Source organism: Parasteatoda tepidariorum, chromosome 5, assembly GCF_982258835.1.
Source record: "Parasteatoda tepidariorum strain Cologne lab strain chromosome 5, Ptep-v5.0, whole genome shotgun sequence".
Lineage (NCBI taxonomy): Eukaryota > Metazoa > Arthropoda > Arachnida > Araneae > Theridiidae > Parasteatoda > Parasteatoda tepidariorum.
The window spans coordinates 78,376,299-78,402,896 of NC_141759.1; the positions used below are offsets into that span (position 1 = coordinate 78,376,299).

The window sequence follows — 26,598 nt, forward strand, 5'->3', positions numbered from 1 at the left end:
AGTTCCGATGACACACGTGTTGGTAAAAGATATATGTATCAAGTTGTTAGAAATAAAACTCGTTAGGAATAGAATTAATTTGCATTTTTTAGTGAAATTGTTTCAATTTTAAAAACTGGTGTTTTCAACTAATCAAGCAGATTTTAATCATGGTGCCACATTGTTGCGTGCCATTTTGTAAAAAAGATGATCGCAGAAAAAAGGGCCATGATGTTTCGTATCATGAATTTCCTTGTGATACTGATGTTAGAATAAAATGGATTAACGCAATAGCAAAAAAAGGTAAGTTCCATTTTTTAAAAAACATAAATTAATTTTTTTTATTTAAAAACATTATTATTACTCAATTACTGATAATTAGGGTTTCAAGTTTGTCACAGTACGAATTTCCACGAACAATTAATATTTTTTTAGTTTGTTAATTTTTAAATAGCAACGATTTGCGCGGAACTTTTAAAATTGTTAATGTTTTGGTTTTCTAGTTTATAACTTTCATTTTAAAATTCGTCTACTCGCGCCATCGTGGATTTCGGGTTAAATTCTTTATTTGCGTTCTATACTGGATTTTTTTCTTTTTGCTTTTACACTATTTTCCAGACTTTTGAGAAATTTGATGAAATGAGAATGAAATTGAAATTAAATTTTATTAGATATTGATCATTTTTACAACTTGTCAAACAATAAAAATATGCAATTTGTGGTTTAGAGTAATTAATTCAAACTACACATTTCTCTGTTTTTCGATTTTTAAAATTTGATTTTATTATAATTTAAACTAATAAACACCTATTTGAGTTTTATCGAATTTTTTTTTTTTAAACTTATGAAAAAACAAAGATATTTATTAAAAATTTAAAAAAACAGACAAATGTATAATACTAAACTTCTTTTCGTAGATGCAGATTGTAGCTTTCATTGATTTTATTTTGCTAGAAAAAAACCCAATCCAGAAGACAAGGGAACTCCTGGATCTAGTATTAAAATTTGTGTTCGTGGAGGAGTGTTTGATAAAACTAACCCACTTTTGCGATACATTGAGAAAAAAACCACGAAAACCTCCCTCAGTTAGCCGGATGGCAAGAGGACTTCTAACCTACCGAAATTGGCCAAATCCTCCTGAGTAATCGAATTCTAGAAAAGTCCAATATTTAAAAATCAGTTTCTCATTGCAACTATTCGCCCGTTTTCCGGTAAAATTTCGTTGTTTTAATACAGATATAAAAAGATTCAATAAAAATGGGAGTTATAACATGAGATTGCTATAACGTGAATACAAAAAATATCGCAAATATTTACTTAAAACTAAAAAATACTGAACAGCTTTTGACGAAAACATTATTCTTCAATTCTTTTCTTAAAATTTTTTAATCTCTGTTCTAAGCATATGACATTCCGCTGGTTAAGAGTAAATATTTTCATAAAATAGCATATACGCGCATTTTAACTTCACAATAAACCCAAAAGTAGAATTTCATTCACTCTTTTTGCCATATACAGTCCCTGGCCAAATTATTAAACACGCTACAAGATTTTAAGAAAAATATTAATTATCAAGTGATACTATTACAGCTTTATTGTTTTTATGCGACTGAAACCGGTTTCCACTTGTTTACAATCGTGTATCAATTGGTTAAATTAGACGATATATTATCTAAATATAGAATATTTAATATAACAGGTATTATGTTAGTATATTATAATAATTAAACCAAATTATTAGACGCACTGTAGTGTTTTAATAATTATATGTTTTGAGCGAGTTTATATGATTAAAAATGATTGATGAATGGGGATTAATTTATGTACATTTCTTGTGAAGAAAAAACTTTCACACTAAAAGACAGAGGGAGAAAAAAAGAAAAAACGAAATTGTTTTATTGCTAACTTAATAATTTCCAATCTCTCTCTTTGTCGTTTCTTTTAGATCCTAAAACAAATAAATTATGGTTACCAAGCAATTGCTCTGTGGTTTGCAGTTTACGAATCGAATCAAGAAAATGTTATATATATATATTTGTTTGGTTGCTAATTTGATAGTTTCCAATCTCTTTCTTGTCGTTTCTTTTAGATCCTGAAACAAATCAACTGTGGTTACCAAGCGATTGCTCTATGGTTTGCAGTTTACATTTCAAAGAAATTGTTTTTTTGCTAACTTCAATCTCTTTCTTTGTCGTTTCTTTTAGATCCTAAAACAAATAAATTATGGTTACCAAGCAATTGCTCTGTGGTTTGCAGTTTACGAATTGAATCAAGAAAATGTTATATATATATATTTGTTTGGTTGCTAATTTGATAGTTTCCAATCTCTTTCTTGTCGTTTCTTTTAGATCCTGAAACAAATCAACTGTGGTTACCAAGCGATTGCTCTATGGTTTGCAGTTTACATTTCAAAGAAATTGTTTTTTTGCTAACTTCAATCTCTTTCTTTGTCGTTTCTTTTAGATCCTAAAACAAATAAATTATGGTTACCAAGCAATTGCTCTGTGGTTTGCAGTTTACGAATTGAATCAAGAAAATGTTATATATATATATTTGTTTGGTTGCTAATTTGATAGTTTCCAATCTCTTTCTTGTCGTTTCTTTTAGATCCTGAAACAAATCAACTGTGGTTACCAAGCGATTGCTCTATGGTTTGCAGTTTACATTTCAAAGAAATTGTTTTTTTGCTAACTTCAATCTCTTTCTTTGTCGTTTCTTTTAGATCCTAAAACAAATAAATTATGGTTACCAAGCAATTGCTCTGTGGTTTGCAGTTTACGAATCGAATCAAGAAAATGTTATATATATATATTTGTTTGGTTGCTAATTTGATAGTTTCCAATCTCTTTCTTGTCGTTTCTTTTAGATCCTGAAACAAATCAACTGTGGTTACCAAGCGATTGCTCTATGGTTTGCAGTTTACATTTCAAAGAAATTGTTTTTTTGCTAACTTCAATCTCTTTCTTTGTCGTTTCTTTTAGATCCTAAAACAAATAAATTATGGTTACCAAGCAATTGCTCTGTGGTTTGCAGCTTACGAATTGAATCAAGAAAATGTTATATATATATATTTGTTTGGTTGCTAATTTGATAGTTTCCAATCTCTTTCTTGTCGTTTCTTTTAGATCCTGAAACAAATCAACTGTGGTTACCAAGCGATTGCTCTATGGTTTGCAGTTTACATTTCAAAGAAATTGTTTTTTTGCTAACTTCAATCTCTTTCTTTGTCGTTTCTTTTAGATCCTAAAACAAATAAATTATGGTTACCAAGCAATTGCTCTGTGGTTTGCAGTTTACGAATTGAATCAAGAAAATGTTATATATATATATTTGTTTGGTTGCTAATTTGATAGTTTCCAATCTCTTTCTTGTCGTTTCTTTTAGATCCTGAAACAAATCAACTGTGGTTACCAAGCGATTGCTCTATGGTTTGCAGTTTACATTTCAAAGAAATTGTTTTTTTGCTAACTTCAATCTCTTTCTTTGTCGTTTCTTTTAGATCCTAAAACAAATAAATTATGGTTACCAAGCAATTGCTCTGTGGTTTGCAGTTTACGAATCGAATCAAGAAAATGTTATATATATATATTTGTTTGGTTGCTAATTTGATAGTTTCCAATCTCTTTCTTGTCGTTTCTTTTAGATCCTGAAACAAATCAACTGTGGTTACCAAGCGATTGCTCTATGGTTTGCAGTTTACATTTCAAAGAAAATGTTTTTTTGCTAACTTCAATCTCTTTCTTTGTCGTTTCTTTTAGATCCTAAAACAAATAAATTATGGTTACCAAGCAATTGCTCTGTGGTTTGCAGTTTACGAATTGAATCAAGAAAATGTTATATATATATATTTGTTTGGTTGCTAATTTGATAGTTTCCAATCTCTTTCTTGTCGTTTCTTTTAGATCCTGAAACAAATCAACTGTGGTTACCAAGCGATTGCTCTATGGTTTGCAGTTTACATTTCAAAGAAATTGTTTTTTTGCTAACTTCAATCTCTTTCTTTGTCGTTTCTTTTAGATCCTAAAACAAATAAATTATGGTTACCAAGCAATTGCTCTGTGGTTTGCAGTTTACGAATTGAATCAAGAAAATGTTATATATATATATTTGTTTGGTTGCTAATTTGATAGTTTCCAATCTCTTTCTTGTCGTTTCTTTTAGATCCTGAAACAAATCAACTGTGGTTACCAAGCGATTGCTCTATGGTTTGCAGTTTACATTTCAAAGAAATTGTTTTTTTGCTAACTTCAATCTCTTTCTTTGTCGTTTCTTTTAGATCCTAAAACAAATAAATTATGGTTACCAAGCAATTGCTCTGTGGTTTGCAGTTTACGAATTGAATCAAGAAAATGTTATATATATATATTTGTTTGGTTGCTAATTTGATAGTTTCCAATCTCTTTCTTGTCGTTTCTTTTAGATCCTGAAACAAATCAACTGTGGTTACCAAGCGATTGCTCTATGGTTTGCAGTTTACATTTCAAAGAAATTGTTTTTTTGCTAACTTCAATCTCTTTCTTTGTCGTTTCTTTTAGATCCTAAAACAAATAAATTATGGTTACCAAGCAATTGCTCTGTGGTTTGCAGTTTACGAATCGAATCAAGAAAATGTTATATATATATATTTGTTTGGTTGCTAATTTGATAGTTTCCAATCTCTTTCTTGTCGTTTCTTTTAGATCCTGAAACAAATCAACTGTGGTTACTAAGCGATTGCTCTATGGTTTGCAGTTTACATTTCAAAGAAATTGTTTTTTTGCTAACTTCAATCTCTTTCTTTGTCGTTTCTTTTAGATCCTAAAACAAATAAATTATGGTTACCAAGCAATTGCTCTGTGGTTTGCAGTTTACGAATTGAATCAAGAAAATTTTATATATATATATTTGTTTGGTTGCTAATTTGATAGTTTCCAATCTCTTTCTTGTCGTTTCTTTTAGATCCTGAAACAAATCAACTGTGGTTACCAAGCGATTGCTCTATGGTTTGCAGTTTACATTTCAAAGAAATTGTTTTTTTGCTAACTTCAATCTCTTTCTTTGTCGTTTCTTTTAGATCCTAAAACAAATAAATTATGGTTACCAAGCAATTGCTCTGTGGTTTGCAGTTTACGAATCGAATCAAGAAAATGTTATATATATATATTTGTTTGGTTGCTAATTTGATAGTTTCCAATCTCTTTCTTGTCGTTTATTTTAGATCCTGAAACAAATCAACTGTGGTTACCAAGCGATTGCTCTATGGTTTGCAGTTTACATTTCAAAGAAATTGTTTTTTTGCTAACTTCAATCTCTTTCTTGGTCGTTTCTTTTAGATCCTAAAACAAATAAATTATGGTTACCAAGCAATTGCTCTGTGGTTTGCAGTTTACGAATCGAATCAAGAAAATGTTATATATATATATTTGTTTGGTTGCTAATTTGATAGTTTCCAATCTCTTTCTTGTCGTTTCTTTTAGATCCTGAAACAAATCAACTGTGGTTACTAAGCGATTGCTCTATGGTTTGCAGTTTACATTTCAAAGAAATTGTTTTTTTGCTAACTTCAATCTCTTTCTTTGTCGTTTCTTTTAGATCCTAAAACAAATAAATTATGGTTACCAAGCAATTGCTCTGTGGTTTGCAGTTTACGAATTGAATCAAGAAAATTTTATATATATATATTTGTTTGGTTGCTAATTTGATAGTTTCCAATCTCTTTCTTGTCGTTTCTTTTAGATCCTGAAACAAATCAACTGTGGTTACCAAGCGATTGCTCTATGGTTTGCAGTTTACATTTCAAAGAAATTGTTTTTTTGCTAACTTCAATCTCTTTCTTTGTCGTTTCTTTTAGATCCTAAAACAAATAAATTATGGTTACCAAGCAATTGCTCTGTGGTTTGCAGTTTACGAATCGAATCAAGAAAATGTTATATATATATATTTGTTTGGTTGCTAATTTGATAGTTTCCAATCTCTTTCTTGTCGTTTCTTTTAGATCCTGAAACAAATCAACTGTGGTTACCAAGCGATTGCTCTATGGTTTGCAGTTTACATTTCAAAGAAATTGTTTTTTTGCTAACTTCAATCTCTTTCTTGGTCGTTTCTTTTAGATCCTAAAACAAATAAATTATGGTTACCAAGCAATTGCTCTGTGGTTTGCAGTTTACGAATCGAATCAAGAAAATGTTATATATATATATTTGTTTGGTTGCTAATTTGATAGTTTCCAATCTCTTTCTTGTCGTTTCTTTTAGATCCTGAAACAAGTCAACTGTGGTTACCAAGCGATTGCTCTATGGTTTGCAGTTTACATTTCAAAGAAATTGTTTTTTTGCTAACTTCAATCTCTTTCTTTGTCGTTTCTTTTAGATCCTAAAACAAATAAATTATGGTTACCAAGCAATTGCTCTGTGGTTTGCAGTTTACGAATCGAATCAAGAAAATGTTATATATATATATTTGTTTGGTTGCTAATTTGATAGTTTCCAATCTCTTTCTTGTCGTTTCTTTTAGATCCTGAAACAAATCAACTGTGGTTACCAAGCGATTGCTCTATGGTTTGCAGTTTACATTTCAAAGAAATTGTTTTTTTGCTAACTTCAATCTCTTTCTTTGTCGTTTCTTTTAGATCCTAAAACAAATAAATTATGGTTACCAAGCAATTGCTCTGTGCTTTGCAGTTTACGAATCGAATCAAGAAAATGTTATACATATATATTTGTTTGGTTGCTAATTTGATAGTTTCCAATCTCTTTCTTGTCGTTTCTTTTAGATCCTGAAACAAATCAACTGTGGTTACCAAGCGATTGCTCTATGGTTTGTAGTTTACATTTCAAAGAAATTGTTTTTTTGCTAACTTCAATCTCTTTCTTTGTCGTTTCTTTTAGATCCTAAAACAAATAAATTATGGTTACCAAGCAATTGCTCTGTGGTTTGCAGTTTACGAATCGAATCAAGAAAATGTTATATATTTGTTTGGTTGCTAATTTGATAGTTTCCAATCTCTTTCTTGTCGTTTCTTTTAGATCCTGAAACAAATCAACTGTGGTTACCAAGCGATTGCTCTATGGTTTGCAGTTTACATTTCAAAGAAATTGTTTTTTTGCTAACTTCAATCTCTTTTTTTGTCGTTTCTTTTAGATCCTAAAACAAATAAATTATGGTTACCAAGCAATTGCTCTGTGGTTTGCAGTTTACGAATCGAATCAAGAAAATGTTATATATATATATATTTGTTTGGTTGCTAATTTGATAGTTTCCAATCTCTTTCTTGTCGTTTCTTTTAGATCCTGAAACAAATCAACTGTGGTTACCAAGCGATTGCTCTATGGTTTGCAGTTTACATTTCAAAGAAATTGTTTTTTTGCTAACTTCAATCTCTTTCTTTGTCGTTTCTTTTAGATCCTAAAACAAATAAATTATGGTTAGCAAGCGATTGCTCTATGGCTCGCAGTTTACATTTCAAGGAAATTGTTTTTTTATTAACTTAATCGTTTCCAATCTCTTTCTTTCTTTTCGTTTCTTTTAGATCTTAAAACAAATAAATTATGGTTACCAAGTGATTGCTCTATGATTTGCAGTTTACGAATCAAGGTAATTTTATATATATATATATATATATTTTGGTTGCTAATTTGATAGTTTCCAATCTCTTTCTTTCGTTTCTTTTAGATCCTAAAACAAATAAATTATGGTTACTAAGCGATTGCTCCATGGTTTGCAGTTTACATTTCAAGGAAATTGTTTTTTTGCTAACTTCAGTCTCTTTCTTGTCGTTTCTTTTATATCCTAAAACGAATAAATTATGGTTACCAAGCGATTGCTCTATGGCTTGTAGTTTACTTTTCAAGGAAATTGTTTTTTTGTTAACTTAATTGTTTACAATCGCTTTCTTGTCATTTCTTTTAGATCCTAAAACGAATAAATTGTGGTTACCAAGCGATTGCTCTATGGTGTGCAGCTTACATTTCGAAAAGAACTGTTTCAGAACTTCATCCTCATACGTCATGAAGCGACATCCTCATCTAAAAAGGCTTGTAAAGGGGAGCATTCCCACAATATTTCCTGGACAGCAAATTAAGGTTAGTATACTTTTATGATAGCAAGATAAATTTCCGAAAATTTTATGAGAATTAGACGAAACATGATAGCGGTTAATCCATGAAAACTGACAAATTAAAATTGAACCTATTTATTTTTCGAATGAAACTTATAAACTGTAAAAACTGTGGAGTAATATTTATTTTTAAGAATGTCTCTGTATAGATATTGAGCATTAAAAGCTACATTGATATCTTGATCAGGGCCGTTTAAGAAATAACCCGGAAATCACTATTTTAAGAAGTTTGTGCCTCATCTAAAAGAAACTGCCTCTAGTAATAAAAGAAGGAGTTTTGTATGTCTGATTATATCGTATTTAGCCCCAAAATTTTCTTTTCATGCCAATTTTAGGCCTCTCAACCTTATGAACCAAGCCAAATATTTAAATAAATATAATATACAAACAATTCAAAGTGAAAGTTAATGGATGGTGATTGACAATTTAATTACCATGGCGACTCCTGTGAAGGATACTGTTTGGTATTGCTGTTAAAGGAAGAAACGGTTAACATTTTAACTGTCAAGTAATTTTGATGATTTGGGTACATAAATGGTCGATTTTTTCTATTGCAAAAATCAAATGTTTAGTACAAAATAAAATATACTTTACATCCATAAAAATGTTAAGGTTTTGTTGCCACTGCATATTCGTTTGAAGCTGCTGCCACTCAGTATGGCAGTGGTAAAGTTCACTTCTAGTGGAGCATTATTTTTATAAATTAAAAAAAAAAATTTAAAAATTATTTTCAAAAAAAAAAAAATTCTATATGACGTTTTAATGAACGGGATGTCATTTTGCAACAAAAAATGACGTGCTCTTGGAACATGAACCTCTACCCTTTGAAATCTTCAGTAAAGTGCTGCCATCTATTGTTTTAAATTGCACCAAAATTATCCTTTCCCGAGATTCTGGTTTGACAAAGAGATGAAGCCGAAATAAACTTCTCCAGATATTCGGGAAATTCCAGATATAGAAAGAAAAAACTACCCCAAGTAATACTCGGACGTGACATTTTGAAGCACCAGTGATCCGAGATTATTTTGAGCGTGACAGAAATGAAGAGCGTGAAAAAATCTCATCTTTATGGTCATTCAAAGAACTTCTTTTTTACAGAAAAGACGGTCTCGTCAGTCGTATACTTAGACATATTGGAAAACTTCGTATTTCCACAACTAGAAGAGCTTCAGCCACATGTCTTTTTGCAACAAGATGGTGCATCACCTCATTGAGGTATCATCGTTCGTAGTTCTTTGAATGACCATTTTCCAGGAAGATGGATTGGGTGAGGAGGTCCGATTCCTGGGCCACCCATATCACCTGATAAAACGGCGCTGGATTTTTTTGGGGGGGATTTATAAAGAACAATGTTTACAGGAGGATCGTGTCGAACATTGATGACCTAAAAGTCAGAATTACAACCGCAATAGCCTCTGTGGATGCCGACATGCTTGCCGATACCTGGCGTGAAGTTGACAATCGACTTGATATTCTCCGTGCGACGAACCACGTGGAAGTTCATTGACAAGGGTCATGAAACTTTTTGAGTCTATCTAACCATTTATGTTATTAATTTCAATCTATCTTTATTATTTAAGAGTTATTAAACATCAAAATGGGTCCGGGACTTTATAAACACACTATACTTTCAAATTTAATTTTTTATTTTTAGCAGCAGCACTTGATACTTATGTTATTCGCTGGAGTGTACAAACAATCCACGCAAGCAATCCACTAGGAAATTAAACATTGAGAAAAAAAATAATAGTAATTATTATTCGAAATACTTTCATATAATAATTACCATTATATTTTATTTCTTAGCGTGTTCTATTGCTTTCTTAACTTAGCTATATTGCAATCGCTGATGGTTCATGATTACTATTTTTCTTTTTCAGTGGGGGAAATTACTTGTGATTTCAAATTATTGAGGGGACATATACCTAATTCCCCCCCTCCTAATGATGTCCATTGTAATTTTATAGAAGCTTCCTTATACTTCTTAATAGTCTAGCATGGTGAATCTGCATGGAAAACAGGTTTAGTGACGTAAGCTATCGTATGGTCCGTTTAGATAAAGACTGGTTTAACTTCCATACCTATAACGCGGAATATTCAGCGTGAAAGCGTCTACTAGAAAAACAACCCATAGGAACTTTTTGTTTGACATGGTAGAAAAATTCGCAGCCGTGTTCTTAGTTTCTTGCTTGTTCTAAGGACGAAATAAAGATGTCTTTGAATGATTTTAGTCTCAAGTTTGTGCCAAGGTAAGTTGGAATATTTTTTATTTCTAATTCGTTGAATGGCATTTTCATTAATTATGTCAGTTATATTGCATTTTTATTAATGAAGAAAGTCTAATGAAAGTGGACTTATTTTTATTATCTATCATACTTTTATATTAGACAGATTTTTTTTCTTGCTAAATCCAGTGATTTATGTAAGAAAAACTATGTTCTAATTAGTTAAGTCATGCGTAACGCGTTTAATGTACACTAAAAAAAAAGGAAAATGCGTCATTATATTATATTGACAAATATGAAAGTTGTAGAGAGTTAAAGTTGGTTGATAGTTTGCAGATATAAGGAACCATTGTTTTCATCAAAGTATGCTTCCATATTTTCTTTATACTTTTGCCATGTAAGCTGAGCGAGTAGGATTAAATGCTCACGGGCGCGAGTCAACGAATTCCTGGAAGGCTAATTTTACAGCATAAATTTTTTTCTAATTAAAAAGTTGTCCTACTGCAGAAAGATCAGCGGTCATTGGGGGGCTAGGTCTAGTGATTGCGAAGGATGCTGAAGAAGTTTCAATTCCTGTAATTTAGCTAAAGTTATTTGAGCCATGTGTGGCTTGGCAATTCCATGCATTAAGACAGCAGACGACCTGCTATTAATCTAAGCAATTTTTTGAAAACTTTTTATATTGTTTCGTCTAATTAGTTGCAATTTCTATTTTGACCGATGAATCAGGTTTAATAAAATCATATGAATCACTACTGTGCTGGAGCACCAAAAACTCACTTTCTTTGTTGAATAGTGAGCTTTGAAGAGTGTTTTAGTGATTCATCATAGTTCAGCCAACACTAGAACGAAATGGGCTACTAATGTTTCGCGTTGCTTGCGATGCCTTAATTCCACGTACATTCACAATAGTGCGAATTTTAGCTCCGTCCCTTATTAATAAAATTATTTTTTTTACTATTTTTAGCGCTTGCGATGATTTTTCTAAGCTGATGAGTTTTGTAATTTTTCAATCGAAAGGGGGAAAAGATGATAAAATATTAAACCAATGTCAAATAATAAGCGGTTAAAGTTTCAAAGTTGACATTTCCAACCTGCAACTTTCCTCCTTGATGACCTAATGTTCAAATTTACCCTTTATAAAAAGGCATGGAATGCAAGAAATTGACATTAAAATTTGATGTTTATACTATTGATTGGATGAATATTAATTTATATTTATAATATGTTTTAAATAAAATTTTATTTTCTCTTTTTTTGTGTGGTAAATTGCAGCAGAAAAAAACATACCAAGAACTCCTGGATGAAGTGTATAATGTGTGGAATTACCAATCATACAATGCTTGATAAGAGAAACTTTTACAGGTTTCCCAAAGACCCTGAAAGGTGAATATTTAAATTATACTTCCCATCTGCTAAAATGTTCGATTTATTTGTATATGTACCACAACGGTCTTCTGATTTTATTTTTATCATTTTGTACCTTATGTAGGTTTTTCATTTGTGCCATTATAATTGTCTGATTTAGATTTTTTTATTTTACTTTATAGCTTTATAATTGATAAAATAAAAAAAAAAAATTACTCTCGGAAATAATTTTTCTGTTTTGTTTTTTACTGAAAGAGATTTATTTTTTTAAACAGATTTTTGATACTTACGTTTCGTTAATTTCAAATCTGCAATCGGTTTTTCTCTATAAGCTATAGTTTTTTTTTTTTTTTTTTTTTTTTAAATGACATTTTTTAGTCGATATTTCGTCAAAATGTATAAGTTTAGAAACGTTTTAAATAACAGGGGAAGGGTAAATGTGGCGACCAACATCCAAAGGAGTTCATCAGGATTAAAACAGCATAAAAACTCATGCCCGTAAGTATCGCCATACGCCGCTAGGGGCTCTTTTTTTTAATGAATTGTTTCTTCGTGTGGTTCTGAACAAATCATAACCGGGAAGTTGCCCAAACTGGGTATGACGCTATTTCCTGACATAGGTTCTTCGGCAATTTTAATCATGATAACGTGCCTTAACTCATACAGAAGTTTGTCGCTACATTTACGGGCAACCTCTCATGTTATTTATAACGTTTTTAAACTTATACTTTTTTAATAAATAAAAAAAAGTGAAAATTTATTTTAAAAAAATCTGTAGCTTTAGGAGTAAAACTAATTTCAAATTTGAAATCCCCACACCCGCATTAAGCTAGATCAAGCATTTATATAAATGCAACAAAAAATTTGTTTCCCTGTGTTATTAATCGTGTCTAAAGCTGAAATACAAATGAAAATATTCTTTATTCGCAATGCTTAGGATATGCAGTAGTTTAATCAACGAATCCGATTCCTATTACATGCCCCTCTTGGCTACATTGATACAATATTAGAAAGCACTCCTTTTCGCGGATATAATCGTGTGAGGTGATGAAGAGATTATATCTCTTTTTCCTGGATTTTTATTGAAATTTTTTATTTTTATTATGTTATTTTATTTTTTAATTTAATAATTTTCTTCTCTTTTTATTATTCTGTAATTTTTTTCCATGTTTTCTCTATATTTTGAGCTTAGATATATATATTTTGAGATTAATTTGACTTAAACTTGATTTTTTTTTTTAATGTCATTGTTTGGTATGCTTCCTATACCTTGATAATAATTCTACCCTTTGTTATACTTAGTATATTATATCTGCAGGTGCCGACAATGGATTGCAGCTGTTGGACACAACAAACTAAGGTCACTTTCTCCAAATGCCCTTTATAAGAGATACAGAATCTGTTCTCTCCACTTTGATGAATGTTCTTTTTCTTCTTCGAAACGGAAACTGCTAACTGCAACCGCTGCGCCATGCACAAATATTAAAAATGTCCGAGAAAATAAAGACCAAGATGAAATATTTCAGCAACTTGTCTGCCCCCGAATTAGCCGATCTACAGACATTCAGCTCAGAGGCTGAAATAATTGTAGGTGAATCTCCATATTTAACTCAAAATGCAATTAGCTGTTGCTAAAGGGACAACAAAAATTACAAAAGTATATATAATAGGGATCATGAATTAGTTTTTTTTTTAACTAGAAAAAAAATAAAAACTTGTTTGAAATCTAACGAATTACTAGTAAGGAAGGCGAGATTGAAAATATCTACATCTATTTGATTGACTGAGTAACAAAGTGGAGTTAAACGATATTATCAGGCACACCTCTAATTTTCATCTGATTATCAATTTTGTCTTGACATTTTTATTCTGCCTCCCTCACTAGTGATTCCTTAGATGTCAGTAGTGCTTTTGTTTGTTCCTCGCTTAAATAATTATTTTAAAAACGACTAATATTTACCCTTTTTGGATACAGAGTTTAAAAATATAAATGAAGGGTAAAATATGTCAGTGACTTATCTACATCGCAATTACCCGATAAACAGACATTCGGCGTAGAAGGTGAAATCATATTTAATTCAAAATACAATTAGCAGTTGCTAAGGGGAAAAAATTAGAGATATAGAAATTAGAGAAAAATTAAGAGATAAAATTATACATATTAGAGATTATAAATTGGTTTTTTAACTAAAAAAAATTAAATTAAATAAAAACTCGTTTGAAATCTAGCGAATTACTAGTAAGGAAGGCGAGATTGAAAATATCTACATCTATTTGATAGATTGAGTAACGAAGTGGAGTTAAACGGAATTAATTCATAATACTATTCAATTTGAATATTAATCAATTCTTATAATTATTATATAAAAGCTAGCTAATAAAACTTTAATTAATATTTAATAATTAATGTTGTGCTGATTTTATGTTTTACCAAAAGATGGTTGTTTACCTTGCTTTTACCTGAAATTCATAACTTTAATATTAAAAAATATTATAAAGAAACGTAAAAAAAAATATTTTAAACAAATTAAGAAAATATAAGAATACAATTTAAAGCAAAATAGATTTAAATAAATGTGTTATTCTTAAAAGACCATTGTTGACGCTATTTTATTTTTTATACAAAACTTTAGCATTTGCTTTAAAATTTGTAAGAGCAATATACTGGAACTGATTTATGATTGATTCCTATTCTGTAAACAAACTACGGAGAAATGATATTGGGGCAGGAATACAAAAATACGTAACAGAAGGCAATGCCGAGAAATCCAATCAGCGAGCTCAAAATCTCTTGGGGATACTGTAGATGTAAAGGTAGTTTACAGGAAAGTGAACTTCCTTTGACCTTCGCGTAGCTCCTCCCTCTTCCGAAACGATCTCCGGCTCTTAGAGGAGAAAGTATGAAAACATTCTTTACCCCTACACGAAGTGAATGTGATTCTGAGCGTGTTCCGTGCTGATTGGATCTTACGTAACTGTGACGCATTGAACTTGGCATATTTAGCGTAGACCGAGATACAAAAAAAAAAAAAAAAAAAAAAAAGGCTATTTATTTTAGTCTGAAATGTCTGCTTTCTCCCCTGAAAAACTACCCGCTTCTTTCAAAAATGAAATCGAAAGAATTTCTTCCAACACTATCACCGTCCGAAGCAATGTTCGAAATATGGAAGATTGCAACAAGTGGGTGAAAGAATTTGGGGAAAGAACAAATACACAATGGAATTCCAGAAATTCAAAACCACATGGAGAAAGATTTGTTTGCTGGTGAGTATCCATTTAAATTATTTTTTAAATAAAATTTGTGTTGTAATCACTATCGGAAACGTTTTATTTATTTTTAATTTTAAAATTACTGAGTGCATGAATTCTTTTGAAGCTAATAATCACTCCAATTTATTGATTTTGAAATCACATTTTTATTCATTCTTTTGTTCATAAAAGAAATAACACAAAGAAGTTGAACAGTCGTTATTTTCAAAAATAGAATAAGTTATTCTGAAGCAAAAAATTCGTTTAATTAATTATTTTATTATTTATTTTACGGTTTTAATAATTATTATTGTTTTTTTTTAATGTTTTATCAAATAATAGTGTTAAAAACTAAACCCTAATTGTTTAACCTTTGCCATTATTTTTTTATTAATTCTAACCTTTAAAAGCCTCGAACTTATACCGCTTTTCAAATGGTCTTAATACTTTATTTTTTATATTATAACCATCGTTAAACAGGTGACCCAAGTTTTGGGTTTACGACTACTAATGTTCAACTCGTAGCCTTGTAATTTGAACCCAATCCAGAAGACCAGGGAACTCCTGGATCAAGTATCGGGAGATATCTTGCCTTCATGGAGGACTTTTTGATGTAATTAACCCGCATTTGCGTTACATGGTGAGGATGGCCACGAGAACCTCCCACGGTTAGCCTGACTGCAAGGGAACTCTAACCTATGATCCGTCTACCTCTGAGGATATTTCATGTCAGCATTGTGGTCGGTGCAAGCCGGATGCGAATTCGTTTCGACCAGCTTTCGCTGGGATTCGAACCCGGTTCACGTCATTGGAAGGCTACGCTCAATCCCCTGAATCATTGTGGCTCTAAATACTTTATTTAAAAGTAACTGACGCATATCTTGAATTAAATTACTATTTTATTTCTCTGATGTTGCTTTTATTACATTTAGTATTTTACTCGTGGCTCCCTCTTATGCTATGAAATCAAATTAAAAAATCTTTGTATAGATAATTTTTTACCATTTGTTATCTCTTATTTTAAATTTTTCTTTTTGTTAGTTATATATCTATGTATTTCCAAAAATTATTTTTTTCTTTAAAATTATTTCTTTGATTTGTTTCATATCAAAGAAATCAAACTAGCTTTTTTTAAAAGTTTTTTTTAATTAATTCCCATAAAATTTAAGCTACTGTTTTTAAACTTTAATCTGAGTATTGGAATAATAACTAAACAAAAGAAATCTTTAAATTTGTAATATATTTTTGCTCCATTGTAAAGTTAATTATTTGTTAAATTTTAGGAAATCTTTTGTTTGCCACCACAGTGCATTTATGAAAGTGCCAGAGGAAGAAAATAAAAGAAGTATCTCGAAAAACTCCAATTGTCTAGCAACAATTTCTACTAGAGTGAAGTTGGTCACGAAAACAACGAAGAAAACAGATCCTTTCGTAGTAGTAAGTAAAATTCTCGTAAATAAAATTAATAATATCCACAGATATACGGGGTATTCAAAAAGTAAGAAAATGTCTACATATCTTAGGAATTACGTAAGAATGTAGTGGAGACAGAACGCGCCGGTACGACGTTCTGATACTTTTTTTGTTGAGGTACTGAAACTTTAATGAACTTAGTACTAACTTTCACGTGATAATCTTTATTAAAAGTCCCGCAGTGGACTAACTTAAAGACACGGTTCCCATTAGAACAACGAAGACAAGTATCACTACCTGCGGTCAGTAAGAAGGTGGGTGACCGATTTGATCAGCTTGCGTAGGGACCGAGAGTGCGTGGTATCGGTTTTCGTTAAACTCTTCTGCCGTAAAGTGCTCGACTTTGCACGTAGGTCGTCAGTCTACCAAAGCATTGGAGCCATCCTTTCTGCAGGGGATCAAAATTGTGATGGCATGTCTTCGGATCATCCTCAGGGATGCGTCCCAAACAGTCGCCAATAGCCCATTGTGCAGCTCTAGTGCTACGTAAATAAAGTATTTACCTTTATTATAATTTTTTTTTAGTGTAATCTGCTCGTAATAATATCTAATTGAAAATTAACTTTGCTAATTTACTTATTAGATTAAAAAATGAATCAATTGCGAAATGAACTAATGTTTGAACTGCAATTATGATGTTTTGTTTACTTGTAGCTGTTTAGTAATTGTTATAGAGGAAAACTATAATTCGGCATGGAAATATTTTAAATTGTTAAGAGCAATTCGATGCTCAAGTTTTATTAATAAATAACTCATAAGCTAAAAGTTAATTTTTTAAGAGTAAGAAAATTTTGAAAAAAAATTTTTTTTTCGGTAAATGGAGCGAAAAATTACAGATGCCGTGATAAACTAGGAAATTTGAGTAAAAATAAATCTTTGATTGAACTTAAGATGATTTGATAACTGTTGATTAAAAATTATCTTACATCCTTCCTTCCGCCCTGATTGATCGTAAAGACTGATCGTAATGTGATCGTGAGTGAACTGATCGTTAAGACACGGTTTCCATTCGAACAGCGAAGCAAGCATCACTGGCTGTGAGTGGGTGACTACTTTGATCAGCCTACTAAGGGACCGAGGGTGATCGGTATCGGTCATCGTTAAACTGTCCTACCGTAAAGAGCTCGACTTCGCTTGCAGGTCGTCGGACTACCAAAGCGAAGGAGCTGTCCCCACTGCAGAGAATCAAAATTGTAATCGCATGTCTTCGGATCATTCTTGGACATGTTTCCCGAAGATGATCCGGATCTGGTATATACATTTCTATGTTTCCCAGACCGTCGCCAATAGCTCATGGTACAGCTGTAGTGCGACGTAAACGAAATACCTACCTACAACTTCTCCTCGCCTCACATCTGCGGAGATAAATTTGTTGGGAGATCTCCCAGGATAATTTTTGTTTCTAGCGTAATAACACTGTCAGTAACATGAATTATAAAATGTATTAGAAATTTCTAAATTTGTTTTAAAAAAATATTTAACTAGTGGGCTGCTCCCCCTGCTCGCTAGCGCTCGCCAACCCCCGAAAACTGCTACGCAATCTTATATGGTTTGCTTCGCTCGCTACTAACTTAGGTACATTGCAAATGCACAAAATTCTAAGAATTCAAAACAGTCATTCAACCTTTTTTTTAAAAAAAAATTACATCTTTTTAGTAAATACTAAGTCATTAAAATAAATTTGAATGCAAATAAATGACATGTAATTCTTTAAACCTATTAGAAATGTGCTATAGTATAATTCGTGATATAAATCAAAAATCGTCAAATAAATTTGTAATATTCGTGAAAAAAAGCGCTTTCGACAAAATACTAATATGGAGATCTATCGACAAAGACTATTCACTTCTGCCTAGCTTAATCGTATGAGATTGCCGCAGCTGATGCTCTCTGGTTATTTCAGTTTCCTTTTTTAAAAGCGCTATATGTTGAGCCACCTCAGCTAGATTTGGCATGTGACATTTTTAGCGGCAATCATCGGTCGATTCGCCGTGTAAGAGAAATAGTAACGTAAACAAAACAAAGCAAACGTTGCCACCGGCGGAAAAGAAATACAGCCAAAATTTGGGAACCACGTAAGAGAATTATATATGTTAGATAATTAATTAAATCTTCTAATATATTAAATCATTAATAAAAACTGACCTAGTAAAATGATCATACTCTCGAAAATTGAATTTGTAACAAATTTTAGAATTACTTGTGTTAGTTCATTTCAGTTTTATCTATGAAATATATAACAAGAAACACGCTTGTACTTTAGATCTATTATTCATAAATACAAATTTTGCTTAGAAATATTACATTATATACATTTTACTACGAAATAATTTTTTTTGCTATTTTATGAGGGAATCCCTGCAAAGGGTACTAATTGTTCTAAATTGAGAAACGCCTGTCAGATAAAAATAACAATCGTGACACGTAATCTGAACTCCACCCATCCCCTGAGGCTGGCTCGACTACTATGGAGTGAAGGTCAAGTATAAAATGATTATAAAAATAAATAAATAATTAAATAACTTTTTCGGACGCGTTTTTATTAAGTTTTTTGTAGTATTCAATATGAAAATTATCGTTACATATTTGTTTCAGGTTCCTTTTTTAAATTTCTTTTATAAATTATGGTATTCAGAAATGATGTTAAGCTTTTTTTTCCCTTAAATTTTTGACTTTTTTGTCACAAAGGGTCACACTTCATCTTGCCCTAAAAATCTTCTCCGGCGTCCTCTCCTACAATGTCTTCTTAAAGACAAGTTTTTTAAAAAATTAAACAGTGCCATACAAAACACACAAAAAACGGACCTCCTCGTATAATTTATGTACGGATCTTCACATTCTAGGAATCGGTCATAATGGTTCGAGGGGGTGACCACATATGCTAAATAATTAATGCAGACAATATTTTAAGTCGCGAAATCAGACTCAAAACCTCCGACCTATTTTCTCCGAAGAAATCCGAATCCGTTGGATTTCTCTGAACAAGCCTGAATTGCAAAAATTGTTTGATTTGCTTAAAACGTTCTCGAAATAAGGTAAAATTAACTTTAAGGAGTCCTACGATCTTTCTCCTGGTAACCTATTAGGGCCAAATTTCCCAGACTTCAGCTAATTCTCATATTTTGAAGGTCATAAATCCAAATCCACACACACAAAAAAAGAGTTATGTTTATTCAGGGAAAGTACGTTTTGTGGCTGATTCCGTTATTTAAAATATCGTCTGCGCTAGTTGATTAGTATGTTTGTGGTCATACCCTCAAATCATTAAGATTGAGAACGTGAAGATCCAATCATTAGATCAAGAGATATTTAGAGTGTTCCTTTTATTTATTTACTGATCTATTTTCGTATCGTGGTCTGTCGCGCCAACTGCAATCGCCAAGGTGCCAAATAGATTTTAATTTTAAACTGCAATTTTTTTTAATTTTAAAAACGTAGATGTTTGCCTGGGGGTCGCTACTTTTCGAGTTGAACACTTTATGTAATTTTTTTTTATTTTTTGAAATTCGTTTAAAGTTTTTAAATTTTTTTTTTTAAGGCTGCTGCCCGTAAGTTTGCAAGACGTGGTATTATTCTGCCATAGATCACGATATGGAAATCACCCCTATATTAATGCAATTTAAAACTATTCTAATTAAATTGTGTCCAAATGTAAATTTTTTTGCAGGTTTCTTTTCAAATAGTTTATGTATAATTTTTCATTTTAGAAAGGCTTGGTGGCAGTCATCATTATAAACGATGTGCATAATCACAGTCTGAATACAGCATACTCGCTTAAGTTCCTCTCCCCAAATTACTCCAAAGAAAAGTTCTTTGGATATTTTAACGATGGTATGGGTATAATGAAATCCCGTAGTCATCATGCAAGCGTATTGATGTTAAAGGAGGGATTTGTAGAAGAAGACATGGATAATAGTCGAATTAATCCTTCTTACAGAACAGTCCAGAATTGGTACAATCAATGGCGGATTTTGAATCCTCCTCAAAAACCTCAAGATTTGACTGAGGTAAGTGATTATAATTTTCTTTTAATACAAAATTTCGTTTAGAATTTTTTCTTATAAATAATCAGTATAGTTTAGTATATTTAAATTTTCTGATAAATAGTCAAATATAGTTTAGCGTAATTATTGATTTTTCTGTAAAATAGTCTTATATAGTTTGGGAAGAAAAAAAAAAATATGTATTCCGAAAAATCAAGTTTAATAAATGTAATTTTTATCATTGAGGAAATTAACCTTTTCTGACCCTTTGACGCAAAATTTTTGTTAAACATATTTTTCATATTTTTTTCATTATTTTATATTAATTTATATGAAAAATTATAATTATAATAAAATATATGCAATATTATAATTAGCATTTTAATAATTTATGATTATGATACAGGTGTATTTTTCTGCGTTAAAAGTAAAATCTCCCAAACACGGCTCACTTACAAACAATAATTTTTCAAATGTGCACTTATTTGCAATTATTTAGATCTAAGAGAAACAATTATTCATCGCTGCAATTTCTTTAATTTGGATAATGCAGGCTTCCTGCAAAATGGACTGTGGTATGCTTGCAAGTGTCTATTAAATTTTAGGCAAGTTTCGTATTTTTTTTTCTTTCTATATTTGTTTGAGATCTAATACTTTAAGTCCTCTTCTTAGCAACGCTCTTTTATTTATTTGTTTTTTTTTTTCAAGTTTTTATTAAAATTTATTCGCGTGAGTTCCAATTCCACACTAGAATTTAAATATTACACACATATTTTAATAAAACTGAACTAGTATATTACTTAGAATGTAATTGAAATAAATTTTATGATGGAACTTGAAATTAAATCATTAACTTTAATACTATTATGAAAAATAAATACTAGGATAAAATCGATTATAGAATTTTAATAAATATTTTAATTAATTTTTAGATTTGTTTATTTTCTTTCATGTTTTAAAAAAGATATAGTGCGAAAAAAATATTTATGTATTATATATAAATGCATATATGTTAGCAATTCATCACTTTCTTTCTTTCAGAAATTGAAAGAGAACTTTACAGTTAACAAAAATTCTTCAATATTTGTTACGCTCAAGGAAAATACTTTTAGTATTTGTATCATTACGCCATTAATAAAAAGAGCTAATAAATTAATATTTTTTATCGATTTAACGATTTCTTGCAATGTGGCTGTTGAATTATTAATTCATTTTTATTTCAGAAACTGGATCACGCTACTCGAAAAATTATGCCGTTAATGAAAAGCTAACAAATGTTGTACTGTCGCTAAATTTTTTCTCCCCGATTCACTAGATAATTATTTCCACTAGATTTTGCGTGAATTGTCGCATCTATTGTGCAATATGAAGTTTCTTCATGTTGCATTACTGATCTTTCTGATGTCATGGCGTGAAATGTTTATCGATGGCGTGTTATTTCTAGTAGGATTTTGAGTGAATTGACGCGTCTATAGTGTCATATGAAGTTATCTTCATGTTGCATTATTGATCTTCATGTTGCATTACTGATCTTTTTGATATCATGGTGTGAAATGTTTATCGATGGCGTGTTATTTCTACTAGGATTTTGAGTGAATTGACGCGTCTATAGGGCAATATGAAGTTATCTTCATTTTGCATTATTGATCTTTTTGATGTTACTATTGAGGAAGGTTGGATTTAAAATATCGAAACTGATCTGCTGGAGAAAATTGTGGAGAAAGGAATGGCGCTTATCAGAAACATCTGTTAAGTTTTTTCCGGGATTTAAGCTGATTTTGGTGTAAATTCGAAAAATTAATGTTAGGTAGCAGAAAAAGTAGCTGGTGTTTCAATCTGTATTTCATAAGCATAAATTATTGAAATGCTACATATAATATTTTTCAGTTATTTTGACCTAAATTAATACAAAATAATAAGAAAAAAAATATGAAGAATTTGTTTAATACAAATTCTGAACTAAGAGGTTAAATAATGACTCCCAATTTTTACCTAATCTTTTACTCTCATTCTAAAAACAGGGTTTTTCTAAGATCAGCTTTTGCGAATGCCAATGTGTATAATATGCTTTTTGTTTTTAGTTGTTTAGGAAGTTTAGGTTATGCAATACGAATTTTCAAACCATGGCAACAATTTCAAAAGCAATTTGTACAAAAAAATTATATGCTTTTTTTACAGCAATAATTTTTAATACTATGATCAACGCATTTTATTATTATTATTTTTTTTAAATTTAACTCAAAGACTATTGCAGTCGTATTTCTCAGTACTAGTAAATAGTATTTCTCAGACATACTCTATCATAGCTATTAACTTATACACTTTTTTGGGGGGAAGATAATTAGTGGTAATAAAATTTATGCTTGAATATTTTATTCTTGTAATAAATTTAAATAAAATATTTGTAATTAATTTTGAATAAAAACGATTTTAAGAAACTTTAATTTAAATATTTATTAAGTTCTAATAAAAAGTTGTATAGGGCTGGTTAAATTTAAAATTTCAGTTTAATGCCTAGTCCTTTCATACTGGTTAGAAAAATTGCACTATAATTGCAATATAACACTAAAACGAGTAAAATAGCGGCACAATTCAAAAAATCATGTTTTGAGATAAGTGGATTTGAAGTTTTCATTGCTAATGAAAATGCATAAGAAATGCTTTAGTTTGCTTAAACGAAGATTACCTTCAAGTTGAATTATGAGTTGTGTTAGTATTGCTGCTGAAAAGAGTGTGTATTTTCACATTTACACCTGTTCTTAGTCCAAAACGCGTGTTTTTTTTAGTTGTGCCACTATTACAGCCTATGAGCGATATGCATACATTAAAATACACGTGAAATGTATGTATTTAATTCAGTTATTGGGTAAAGAAGTTTTGTTTTATACCCATGTATGCAAGACTTTCCTCGTAATCACCGCTTTTCATATATATTTTTAGAATCCTTTCAAAAATTAAATTAGAAAAGTAAAACAAATAAAAAAAATTAGAAAAGTATTAGGATCGCAGATTAGAGAGAGGAAATCTGACGAGTTACTATTGAGGAAAAGACCGAAATCTGTTCAATTGCCATATCAATATTAAATGTATAATTTTTTCCTTTCGACTCGCTTCTGTTTCCAAAGGCAATCAAACAGGTTTTGTCTTGCCTTAATCCAGTCCTCTTCAATAATAATTTTTTCAAAGTTTTCCCAAATCTTCTTCAAATATTTTCTTTTTTCTTCCCTTAAATATTAATGTAAGACTTCCAAATTTGATTTTATAAAAGTAAGAATAATTTCATTCGAGGGATTCTAAAAATATATATTAAAGGCAGTTTACAAAACACCATGCATTGAGATTTAAGAAAATTATCAGTCGTATATTTGTACCGATTGTTATTCTGTTAGTTTCGGTTCTATATATCAATTATTATTCTGTTAATTTCGATTCCGTGCATCAGTTGTTATTCTGATTATGTAGGTTCTATGTATCAATTGTTATTTTGTTAATATCGTTCTATAAATCAAATTTTATTCTGTTAATTTCGGTTCTTTGTATCAATTATTATTCAGTTTATTTCGGTTCTATATATCAAATGTTCTTAAGTTAATATCGGTTCTATGTATCAATTATTATTCGGTTAATTTTGATTCAATGTATAAACGACTTTCTGTTAGTTTCGATTCTATGTATGAACTTTTATTCTGTTAATTTCGATTCCGTGAATCAACTGTATTTTGCTAATTTCGGTTTCTATACATCGTTATTCAGTTAATGTCTTTTTTTCGGCATCATTTATTCTGTTAATTTCGGATCTATGTATAAAAGTTATTCTGTTAATTTTACATTGTATTAATTTTTTTTAAATTCAAAATCTCGTCTTTGTCTATTTTCAGACAAGATCAAGAAAAAGACGTAAGACCAGTGAGGAAGACTTGGATGTGGATGAACCTTCAACATCTTCCGATACCTTAAATTGCGTTAACCAATCTACTGCAAATGACAATTTATCTGAAAGCGAACATTCTCCCACCATTGGTACTGATTCACGATCAGAAAAAGAGACAAATAAACCTTCTCAAGCATCGGAAACAAAGAATAACGGTGGATCCCTGTTTCAACCCCCAGTAATGATTGAGGAGGAAATCGAAATTGTATCATCAGAACGAGTTCCTGTCAAAGATACCGCTTCCCAATCAGTCACTGATACAAAAAAATCGGGTAATATTTCTCAGGTATCAGTATTAAATAGTAGCGGTGGAATCCTGCTTCAACCCCCAGTAATAATTAAAAAAGAAATTGTCCCACCAGAACGACTTCCTGTCAATGATACTGATTCTCAATCAGTCACTGATTTAAAAAAATCGGTCCAACCCCCAGTAATGATTACGGAAGGTACTGTACCATCAGAACGACTTCCTCTTATTAATATTGGTGCTCAATCAATCACTAGTGCACAAGTACCAGGATGTTTTCCTCAGGTATTAGTTTTAAATAGTACCAGTGGATCCTTGTTTCAACCCCCAGTTATGATTCAGGGAGGAATTATATCACCAGGACAACTTCCTGTCATGAATACTAATTCTCAATTAGTCACTGATGCAAAAGAATCGAACTGCTTTTCTCAGATATTAGTATTAAATAGCGGTGGAGCCCTATTTCAACTCCCAGTAATATCCAATCCTAGTAGCGGTGCAGCCCTATTTCAACTCCCAGTGATCCCCACTCCTAGTACCGGAATCGATGTGACCAGTACTCCAGTCCCTTGCCCAGTAATGGTTGGTGAAAATATTGCATCATCAGAACGACTTCCAGCTGTTGATACTGATTCTCAGTCAGTCACTGATGCAAAACAATCGGACTGCTTTTCTCAAGTATCGGAAACAAGCGGTGGAGCCCTGTTTCAACCTCCAGTAATGATTAAGAAAGAAATTGTATCACCAGAACGACTTCCTGTTGTTGATACCGATTCTAAATCAGTCCCTGATGCTAAGAAATCGGACTGTTTATCTCAAGTATCAGAAACAAATAGTAGCGACGGAGCATTTTTTCAACCTCCAGTACTGATTAAGAAAGAGATTGTATCACCACAACGAATTCCTGCTATCGATACTGATTCTCAGTCAATCACTGATACAAAAGAATCGGACTGCTTTGTATCAAGAACAAATAGTAGTTGTGGATCCCTGTTTCAGCCCCCAGTAATGATTAAGGATGAAATTGTATCAGAAGATGAACTGTGATATGATAGTTATTAGATTTATCCAATTTCATACTTTCTCATTGTATATCCATCATAGACTCATCATAGTGTAGTTTTTGAAATTATAAAAGTAGTTCTCTAAATATCGCCCTTTGTTTATCTAATTTTAGAATTCTTATTAGAACCTACATATGCAACTAAAAGGCGTAACTAATGCCTACTTTACCAAATACTATTTTTTAGGAGATAACTTTCAGTCCCACTCAGTAACTAAATTTTTTTTGGATAGTTTTAATTTCCACTTTTCTTTCAGTGACCTTTATAATGTTTCGTCGAACTTCGATGATTTTTTTTTTTAGATTTATGACTTCTGTATGGGTACAAATAATAATTTACTGATTAATAATAACTTATGTTTGTGAATATTGGAATGGTATTAGCATCGTAATTTGGGGACTGAAATTAACGTAGCACATCGTACGACAACCGCAAATCATTTGCAAAATTGCAGGCATTTACAACAGCATTGTTCTGCACGCCTTTAACTAAAGATGATCGAATATTATCAGATGTAAGAGTTCACAACCATGAGAATGATTCCAACAAGATTCAGGAAATGCTATTCACACGGGAGATGGAACAAGAAGCTGCGGATAAAAAGACAGTTCCAGTGAAACCTTTGTACGAGTAAGTCTTAATTTAATTAAATGTCTTACATAATGAAATTAAATTTTAAATTCATGCTTATGTTAAATTAACTGGAACATGAAAAAGGAAGTTTAGAATTTATATTTCGATACATTTTAAGTTTAATAAAAATTAAATATTCTTTAAATTCTAATTCAATAAAACTGAAGTAAGATTTTTAAAATATTTCTTAACTTAAATTTATTACTATGAATATTTTTTTTAAGGAAGATTGATCCACGTGTCATCCACCAACATGAATAAGATTAAAAAAAAAAAAAAAAAAAATTATTACAGCTTTTTTTTTCTCCGTAAAAGTAAAAATGCTTAGATTTAAACATTTTTAGCAATTAA

At 30.9% G+C, this 26,598-nt stretch overlaps 2 protein-coding genes across 4 annotated transcripts in view; both read left to right on the forward strand.

The window, feature by feature from the left end:
- Positions 1 to 25,700, forward strand: LOC122272072 (uncharacterized). Of its 3 annotated transcripts, none has more exons than XM_087164340.1 (6): positions 10,113 to 10,323; positions 11,575 to 11,685; positions 12,986 to 14,931; positions 16,200 to 16,353; positions 20,097 to 20,396; positions 24,251 to 25,700. In XM_087164340.1, the coding sequence occupies exons 3-6, from the start codon at positions 14,732 to 14,734 to the stop codon at positions 25,595 to 25,597; spliced, it is 2,001 nt and encodes a 666-aa protein (XP_087020466.1). In that variant the 5' UTR covers positions 10,113 to 10,323; positions 11,575 to 11,685; positions 12,986 to 14,731; the 3' UTR covers positions 25,598 to 25,700. The 3 variants fall into 3 exon arrangements, with proteins under 3 accessions (XP_071041591.2, XP_087020466.1, XP_087020467.1); XM_087164341.1 differs by having other exon boundaries at positions 10,114 to 10,323; positions 12,986 to 13,254; XM_071185490.2 differs by lacking the exons at positions 10,113 to 10,323; positions 11,575 to 11,685; positions 12,986 to 14,931; positions 16,200 to 16,353; positions 20,097 to 20,396 and adding exons at positions 1 to 282; positions 7,867 to 8,039.
- LOC122268410 (uncharacterized) overlaps positions 25,638 to 26,598 on the forward strand; it is a 30,338-nt gene continuing 29,377 nt past the window's right edge. The window contains exon 1 of the mRNA XM_087164343.1: positions 25,638 to 26,244. Coding sequence (XP_087020469.1) covers positions 26,174 to 26,244 — 71 coding nt within the window. The 5' untranslated portion in view covers positions 25,638 to 26,173. The remainder of the gene's footprint in view (positions 26,245 to 26,598) is intronic.